This window comes from Tyto alba, unplaced genomic scaffold (assembly GCF_018691265.1).
Source record: "Tyto alba isolate M040663 unplaced genomic scaffold, T.alba_DEE_v4.0 Super-Scaffold_8, whole genome shotgun sequence".
NCBI lineage: Eukaryota > Metazoa > Chordata > Aves > Strigiformes > Tytonidae > Tyto > Tyto alba.
This window is the reverse complement of record NW_024881329.1, coordinates 11,705,827-11,715,194: the sequence shown is the minus strand read 5'-3', so window position 1 is coordinate 11,715,194 and position 9,368 is coordinate 11,705,827. Positions and strand designations below refer to the sequence as shown.

The 9,368-nt window shown below is 41.3% G+C and overlaps 1 protein-coding gene across 2 annotated transcripts; it reads right to left on the bottom strand.

Moving 5' to 3' along the window:
• Positions 1-4,314: 4,314 nt before the first annotated feature.
• Positions 4,315-6,206, bottom strand: CUNH11orf91 (chromosome unknown C11orf91 homolog). Of its 2 annotated transcripts, none has more exons than XM_042785230.1 (2): positions 5,712-6,206; positions 4,315-4,590 (listed from the first exon to the last, which is right to left on the bottom strand). In XM_042785230.1, the coding sequence occupies exons 1-2, from the start codon at positions 6,058-6,060 to the stop codon at positions 4,508-4,510; spliced, it is 432 nt and encodes a 143-aa protein (XP_042641164.1). In that variant the 5' UTR covers positions 6,061-6,206; the 3' UTR covers positions 4,315-4,507. The 2 variants fall into 2 exon arrangements, 1 of the variants encoding a protein (XP_042641164.1); XR_006164661.1 differs by having other exon boundaries at positions 4,511-4,590; positions 5,203-6,206.
• Positions 6,207-9,368: the final 3,162 nt, after the last annotated feature.

The following is a 9,368-nucleotide window of genomic DNA, read 5'->3' as shown; positions in this document are numbered from 1 at the left end:
GCTGTCAGTCTGAAGTGAAATCAAAAGAAAAAGGAAAATGTAGGTATGTGCTTTGACTGTACTGCTTTTGTGTAATTCGTGATGCAGGAAATGTAGAATAAAAAGTTCATTTTACTACAGGGAATACATCTAACCCTTCCTCCATCTCTTTGTAGTTTCAAAGAAAAAAAGAGGCAGGAAAGGATCTTCCCAAAATAGACGATAAATGAACTTCCTAGTATATGTATCACTACTAAGGTTCTGGACAGATGGTATACTTCAGATACAGTTATATATATATAAGTTGTGACTGTGAGTGCTTAAATTGCCTCAAGGGGTTGTTCTGGCTTCTCTCAAGATATACCAAAATCTCAACCAATTTTGCAAATGCATGTTTTCAGTGCGTAACATTAAACAACTGACTAGTTACTACTAATAATTATGTTTCCTTAGAAAGGCCAAATGCACCACTTACTGATTGCTTCCTGATTAGCACCTCTGATTCAGTATCTAGATGTCAGTGATCCTAAGAAACACTACCTCCCAAGGAAAAGAGGACAAGTTTCCTAGAGTTAAGTGCTGCTCTTTAGTTCCCTACTTTATGTTGAGATATTAGCTCTGATTTTTCAGCATAGGTGAATCTATCATGCAGCATTCACTGCTGAAAACAGAAAAATAATTTTCTGATAGCTCACTGCTTTTGGATTCCTTGGTAATCTGTCCCTGAGCTAATTAAGGCAGCTTTACTTGAAGATTAATTTATATTCTAATGACCCATTGTAATAAGACTGAGTATCTATTTGGACAATTTTAACATAGCAAACTCTAAAACAAAGCAGTCTGAAAATTGACGAACCCAACTGTTTGGTATAAAATGCTTTAAAGCTTAAATGCATTCTTGTTTTCAAATGGCTTTTTATCCAATTTTTCCCACTATAAAGCAGCCAAGGCAGCTTCAGGTTTCAGAAGTGAAAGACCTGAGGGCACTCCTTGGGGAGCATGAGTATTACTGTAGGTGTAGACACGGCTTTTTCAGCAAAACAGCTGTCATTGCTCAGCCCTCAGGTTGGCTGAGAAGATATGACACTCTGCTTTTTGAGAAGTCTTCTTTATTCAGAATTGGAAATGGGAGAAACCTGCTGATGTTTTGAGATCTCTGCCCATGAACCAAAACTGTAGCCTAATGTTTCTTTCTTGAATGCACTAGGAATTTGTTGAGTCACAAGGCAGCTATATGAAAGAGATCTGAACTGTGCCAGCATCTAAACGTCAAGTTTAGCCTTCCCTAAGCAGTCTAAGAGAACAGAAATAATTAAAAAAAAATTAATGACATATACTTTGTGAATAAAAAACTGCAGTAAGAATGCTTATTCTATTTTATTTAATATGTATTTAATTTTTACAAAGGAAACAATAAATAGATCGGGTTTGAGATGAACCTCTAAGCCTACAGAGACAAGAGCAAATTATTGCATGTAACAAGGTGAGGTGGAAACAGAGAAGAAAACTAAAGGTAAATAAAATGTTCACAGACAAATGAAAATCAACATATGCACCCTTATGTTTAACTGGTTATTCGTCCAGGTTATTAATACAAGCTTATTACTTTCTCTCCAAATTCATGCACATGAATGTGTTAGTATTTCAAACTGAAAGTACAGTGATTCTTTCTGGGCAGAAATACTCCATCACATGTCCCATGTTTCCCTTACAGACTCTAAGTTACTTCAAACTCAGGCCTAACTGGCTTTCCAATGAAGATAGCCACCATCCTTTAATGATCCTTCTTGGAATGCTGAGATGCTTCAGTGAAAGGGCTTTGACCAAAGCATTCTGATAGCAGAGTGCTGTAGCTGACGATGGCCAAGAGAAAGCATTTTGCCTTGTTTTGGCACTTGAACCAAAATATTTTTTCAGTTGATGTGCGTCCCCAGGCAACTTTAATTAAGATTACATATTAACTAATGTTAATCCTTGCATTATCACCCAGTAATTAAATATGAATTGTTGTTTTAACATAAAGGCCATATTACAGAAATGGAGCAACAGGTGGAAAAATATTTAAACTGTGTACTGGGAAAAGTAATTCTGTTTAAGCCAAGAAAACCTGAATGAATAATGGCTGATGAGAGCTGGATGCAAAGTGAAATAGTTGGTAAAAGGTGAGGGGAAGTAATAGAAAGCAGTGATCATGTGTAATGGAAATCCTTGTAGGCCCTTGAAATAACCATGGAAAAACAGTGGTTTAGGAGCGAAATTATTCTGGAAATTTGGGAAAATGAAGATAGTTTCTTTGCTACTTAACTTGATTTAACAGCTCTTAGCTTTGTGCGAAGCCTTTGAAGGGCCCTGTATGTTGTCCATTTTTGTCCTGTCTGAGTTTGTCTTCTAGTACTTAGTTTAGGCACTAATACAGTTCCCATCTGCATAGTAATTAACCATTTCAGTATCTATTCACAGGTTTAGCCTCAAAACTCTTTGAGAGACTTTTTATCCTCATTCTGCAGAGGGAGCTGTAAAACATCGAGGCCCAGATTTCCAAGGTATTTCGGCAATAATTCAGTTCTTTACGCACCTAGATCTACCTTTTGGATTTTTACTGCCTCAGCCTCCAAGATGTGGTCAGAAAGAGAGATAAATCATAGGTGGTTATGTAAGCATTTCCCAACCAGGTGTAAAAATACCTTATTTAACAAGCCCGGTTTGGAAGTTGCTTGTGGTGGGCTGTCAGGAGTAAAATAGCTTAAAAGATGCCAACTGGTGAAAACAAAACTGGTTAGGCAGAAGCAGTGTCATTAATAAGGCTCTAAAGAGCTAAGCAGCAATTAAATAGTGTCAAGGTGGGCCTAAAGAGCGGATTTAAGCAAGCTGAAGAGGGAGGGTGTTTATGTTGGAGTGAATGATGGATTTGGGATTTGGAGTGTATTGGCCCGGTGCGCGGCCCGCAGGCACCCTGCCCAGCCGCCCCCAGGCCCGCTGCCCCGCAGGCCCCGGAGCCCCATTTCAGCTCAGCCCTGGCTCCCACCCTGGCCTGGGCTGTGTTGCAGGCATGCCTGCGAGGGGGCTTCTAGGTTTTAGGGCTGCCTCAGTGAGAACCTCCATGAGCCTATGTTATAGGCAGTCTTGTCGAAAGTCTTGCCCCAGGCTTCCTGCATGGGCCTGGGGCCTGGTCCCTCGCCTTGCCATGCCTGAGGTACGCCAGAGCGTTGGACAAAACCTGGCCCTACCACACGCCCCTCAGCCCTGCTCAAGCTCTGTTTCATTAAAAAGCATATTGAAGATGAAAGATAAGCAGATGAAATCATGAATTGCCATATTGACGGAGACACCCAGCTGACAATGGCAAAAGTGGATGGTAAGAGTCTGTTTAAGATCTCCTTGCTGCTTTGATAAAATGTGATTATTATAGTTTGCTGATTGACAAATGGGAGTTAACTAGAGTTTTTTTTTAATATAAACTCTGTGTAGCATAGATCTAAATCTGGCTGGAAAGACTAAAACAGTGGAAGTGAATGCTGTAATAAGCAGTAATAGGAAATAAAACTATGATACCATATTGTGTTAAAATGTTTCACAGTTGAGCAACTTGAATGCAGTTTTTAAAAAACAGATCAAAATATTACTCTTTTATGGAAAAAAAAAAAAAAAAAAAAAAGCTGCTAGCCAAAATATGGTAGCTTCAGGGTTGGTAACTTTACTATTTCATGCTGCCACCTACTGCTCTTGATTTAGAACAGGCAAAAGTAATTGATATCTCTTTATCAGTCCGATGAGCCTACTGTTTACTACTCTGTTAGGTTACTCTTGATGCCATATATGGCATTACTTTTTTTAACAGCAGATGTTCTGCAGATCTTCAATCTGTCATTGCTGCCTCTGTCCACTTTTCCTCATGAGATGCCTTTCAAACGTAAGGCTGTTGTCACGCCAGGCTTCAGGTTTTGCCTAAGCACTATTAGTCCTAAAATAATAGTTAAATGTTAGTTGAAAGTCAATGTTATAAGACTATTCTGTTAAAAACTCAAGCCGTAACTTCTACAATTTTGTGGTACATTAATGACAAGAAAAGAATACACTGTGATTGTTTGTAACAAAGATTTTTATGTTAACATGAAAGTAGTTTTCTAAAGCTTGCTTAGAGGCATAGGACTTTTGACCATATATATTTACTCTGTTGCACTTAATGTATTTAGAATTAAAATACATCCCAACCCCTGTATGTATCTTGGACATCAACTGTGGACTGCTAGGAATCCCGACATCAGCAGTGTTAATTTCTTAGTGGTTTTGAAGAAAATATTATCCATCCTGTTTGCCTATAGTAACTGGAGAAAAAATGTTAAAATACATAGTAGTGTTATCAGTAACTAGTACCAGAAAATAATACACCAAAAAAGTCAACGTGAAAATATACTGTATTTTTAAATTTGGTAGGAGAATAGCATATAATAAGAAAAATAATATCGACAATCCATTAAAATACTCTATATTGATACAGTGACAGAATATCCAGCTGAAATAATCCTTATCATGTTGGTGGCTGTTTCTTCAGCTTCTGCCTTGCTTTCATGACTTGCGTCTTTTCTTCTTTCAGTGCCTTCAGAAGTTTATCTAAACAGGAATGAAACATAATTTGTCATTAATTTTGTCATTAATACTTCACAATACTTTTAAGAAAATCAAAGAATGTGTTAGGCAGATTAATAATATTCCTTACAATTTATTGTCTAGCAAATATCTGAAAACTAAAGTTTCTCATGTGTATTGAAAATAATAGGTATTAAAATGGAAAAAGGTATGTATTGCTACAACAAAGGAAAAAAATCTATTAATTTCCTGTTCTGAAACGTAAATGTATGCAAACTACCTACCAGAATTTCGAGATCTTTCTTTGCTTGTCTATAACTGATGGATATTTTTTCTGTGTTCTTGTAACTTCTGTACTCCTAAAAGTTTCCTGCCTATGGCCTTGAAGGAAATTATGAGCATCGTATCCTTACAGTTGTTGGCCTCCCTACTGGAACTCTCAGTAATCACTGTCTGCTGAACAATTTTATTTCCCGTATTTCCTTCATGGCCAGCAGGTTTTAAAATTAAAATGCCAAACTTATTATTTCTTTTAATGCCTCCCAACTATCAGTGGTCACCAATGGCCTTTATTTTACACCAAGGCTGGTTTACAACTGCAGGATCTCATTAATAATGGATGCATTTTGTACGTACAAGCTTCCTCCGTTTGAAGCACTGTCTGAATTGGTTTTTTTGCTAACGCTTAATGACTTTGGGCGTTTTGTTCCTTTCTGCAGAAGTAACCACATCCGCGGTTCTTGTGCTTCTAATTTGTGCCCTCGGTGGGTTGTCTGTGACCAGTCACCGGGGAAGATGACATGGGACACCAGCTTTACTCCCTGCACTCTATGTGTTTCTCCAGGCACCTGCGGCCGGGAACACTTCGGGGCGCAGGGCCCCAACCCTGCTGTGTGCCTGGCTGGCGCTGCGGGTGCAGAGGAACCCAAGGCGGCCCCTCCGCATCACGTTTCAGGGGGTTACTGATGGCGGAACCCTGCTGCCTTTGAGCCGGAGCTGCGCTCGTTGGGGCGGGAGGGCCCGCAGCCCGCGGAGCCGCGCTCCGCCGGCCGAGACAGGAAGCGGCGGCCGGGCCCCAACCCCGGAGCGAGGGCGCGGCGGCGGGGCCCGGGCCGTGCCCGCCCCCGGCCCCAGGCGGGACGCACACTGCTGGGCGTCGAAGCCGTCGCCGACGAGAGCCCGCAGCTCCAGCTCCTTGAGGCGGATGCCCAGCTCGCAGATCTCGTCCTCCAGCTCCTCGGGCCGCCGCGCCGCCCCCCGGCCCTCTTCCACAGCCGCCGCCGGGCAGAAGAAGCTCAGCGGCTCGTAGGCGGTGTGCGCCAGCCCCTCGGCCCAGCGCGGCACCTTGGCGGCGGCCGGCGGCGGCTGCCGCGGCCCGCCCGTGGCCGCGAAGAGGGTTCGAGGGCCGCCGCCGTCGGCCGGGCGTGGGACGGGCTCGGCGCGGTCGTGGAAGTGGGGGAAGTAGAGCGGCCGCGGCGGGCGCTGCTCGGTCATGGCGGCGCCGTCCGCCGACGGCGGTTGGCCGGTAGACGGGTCCCTCTCGAGTCGGCCGGGCTGGGCGCGGGGCCCGCCATGCTGGGCGGAGGCTGTCCCGCTCCCGGCGCCGGCGGAGCCCGGTCCGGCTCCCGCCTCCCCTTCTCCCGCCGCTCCCCGACCTCGCCGGGGGGCGGGCCTGGGGACAGCGGGAAAATTTTGAACCTCCCAAGCCTAACATGGCTGCTGCGGGTGACGGTTCCAGTACGGATAAATTTTCCCGTGATAGGGCAGGTGCTTCACCCAGCAGTTTTATTTCTGGGCCGGGGATGTGATGTTTCAGGGATGCGTTAGGCTCTGAAAGTAGTATTGTTAAAAGAAGTGAGGAAGGCGTTGTCCTAAAAATCATCCTTAACGGTTTATCCTTAGGCTATATGTGAAATAAGGGAACCAGATAATGAGGGTGCAAGGATGTTGGTGTGAGGTTAGGGAAAATTTCATCTTCAGGTGCTTGCTCACGGATAGCTGATGTTCAGGATTATAGGGTGTTTTGTTTTGTTTTTGTTTTTTGGGGTTTTTTTTGTTTTTTTTTTTTTTTTTTTTTTTTTTTTTTTTTTTTTTGTTTTTTTTTTTTTTTTAGGGGGGGTGGGTGTTCCTCCCCCAAAACCTTTCATGATTGTATTTGAGGATAAGACCTGTCACTAATACTGGCCGGCTGGTTGCTATTTCTTTTAGCCTTAGCTGTTTCCGTTAAACATGACAACCCCCCTCCAGCCCTAGGCAGCTTGGGGCATTGCTCATTGTTTCTGTGGAGCTCAAAACAGGCCAAAAAGACGCTCTCAGGCTTGCAGCAGGAGGACTTCTGGGATGGATTTAAGCAGATTTGAGGTGTTCTGGACAACCCTAGCGAGAGGTGCTGCACTAGTGTTGTTGGTAAAGGATTGATGACTGCAGGGGCTGTGGCGGTTAGTTATGATCAGTAAATTCACTTAAAATGAGGTGAAAAAACAAACTGCAATACTAATGTAGGCTTGAGCAGACTTCAACAATACATAGTCCCTAAGGGACTGCAGTGTACTCTGGAGTAAATTCCATGTTTAAAGCTGTCCCTTGAATAAAATGAGGAGTTTGGTACTACCTTTTTCTAGAAGATGACTTGTGTGTACTTAGGTGTTGTGTTCTGTGCTGTGAGCCAATACTGATGTGAATGTTTTGAAATTCAGCTGATCTACAGACATTAGCTGTCAAAAAAGTGATAGTCAGTACCTTGAAAAGTGGTAGGAACAGGGAGGTAGTAGCAGGAGTCATTCAGTATTTATTTTCATGTGCACTGTTTAGGGAATGTGCTCTGACTTAGAGTCAAAACCAATTGCATTATGTGCAGTGTGCTTACATTATTAAAATTCCACTACCAATATAATACAAGTCCACGTTGCATATTTTGTGAATGGGACACACATAATTGAAATAAGCACTGATCAGATGAGAAGTCTAGTAAGATTTTTTTCACCCCAGTTCTTAGTAGATTAGACAAGAACCCCCAATATAGCTGATTCTACATGACTGTGTGAAGAGAGAGTCCTAGCATTAGGTGGACACAGCACCTGCAAGTGTCTCTCTTTTGTTTCCATGATAATTTGGGAATGTATAATAAAAGTCAATAACCCTTCCTTAAATAGGTCTTTGTAGATCACTTTTGAAAGCAAAACAGTGCTCATGCAGAATTTGCAGGGAGCTCTACTTCAGAAACCAGTAGAAGGCCCAATGCTTCCACTTTTCTAAAATAGGTTTCTGTTTATCTGTGAACATGTAAAGCAGACACATTACTATTTTATTTGAATCTGATTCAGTCTGTCTTTGTTTATGCTCAAACTTAGCTTCCCTTTTGTTGGTACAATTCACTTTGTCATTGGGGTAATATTGGCGTACTTTTTAATTAGTAATATGTTGAATAACTGGATTTGGACTTTTTTTCTCTGAGCCTTTTTTGTCACCACAGTAGAGTTCTGTTTTGCTGTTGCACTGTGAAGCACACCCTTACTTCTCTACCTCTAACTATTAAAGAAGATTAGATAAAATATTAATAGGGGAAACCAAAATGTAAGTATATCAAAGTGTGTTTAAGTATATATGTAGGTGGAAGAGGAGAGGTATTAGAAAAACAGTAAGGTTCTCAGGACTTCAAAGCCCAATCTTAATTATACGGTGTATTCCTTATATAGGGGGTGATAAGGAAAAGCATCTGTTTTCAAGAGAATTGAGAAAAAATAATTAAAAAGAATTATTTCAAAACAATTGAGAAATAGAAAACCATTAGATCTTTAGTAAAAGCATTTATTTTATGAAATAGCATTTATGACTGACATTTTTAGTGAAATGGTGTTAACGGTCCTAGCCATTATTTTTTCTTCAGTAGTGGCATGCTTCATAATACCCTAGAGTGTCCTAGAGATACTCTGAATAATGTTCTGGTATATAGATGATGCGCAAGGATTTCTGTCATATAACTTAGAGTTTTAAGGATTCTTGTATGGAAAACAAAAGTAACCTATCGATAAACATTTTGATAGGGTTATTAATGCCATTTTTCAGAGTTAAAGCCAGTATACGTGCTTAATTTGAGAGAGATTAAATGTGGATATTCATTAACATGTGTCTGTATATTGTGAAGTTTTGGTCATTTATTACAACTAGCAGGGATAGGATGCCAAGAGATGTCAAGGTCAGTCTTGGCTCTGATCCACTGCAGCAATTCTAAGTTTCTGGAAACTGATCTTAGTGAAAAGTGAAAGATAACATATTCAGAACGCAGAGAACGGAGCTTTTCAGCTGAAAGGGGCAAAATGGGAAAATATGTGCTGAGAAGTAAGAGGAAGGAAGGTACCTGCATTTACCAAAGAAGAAAATTTTTGAAGGAGAGAGCATAATATGAGTGTTGTAATTTCACAGGTACTGATAAGAGTTTTTCTAGCATTTTTCTATCATCATTTGTTATCAGTCAAATATGCAGTTTATAAACCTTTCTGTTTTCTTAAAATGTGGATGAGTGAATCACAGAAATAAATGTTTTTATATGTCAACTGCTAAAATAATGAACCTGAAGGTTCCTTTTTTTTTTTTTAATCTTTACATCAAAAAAAAGTGTGATGCTAATGCTGAAGTAGTGGGTCATGCTGTCTTTAGGTGCCATCTGGTGGAGTTTTTACAGCATGTTGAAAGTGCTGCTTTTTCTTCCTGATTGCATTAGTCATGCAGATATGTGCTGAGCACAGAAAAGGTTGCTGCCAGAATCTGAAGTTAGAGATATAGGGATTAGATAAAGAAGACTG

What these genes read in the sequence shown, in the direction of transcription:
- CUNH11orf91 (XM_042785230.1), bottom strand. Translation starts at nt 6,060, where the DNA reads ATGACCGAGCAGCGCCCGCCGCGGCCGCTCTACTTCCCCCACTTCCAC. An exon ending in CGGCTTCGACGCCCAGCAGT is followed by an intron (nt 4,591 to 5,711) that starts GTGCGTCCCGCC and finishes ATTCCTGTTTAG; the next exon opens with ATAAACTTCTGAAGGCACTG.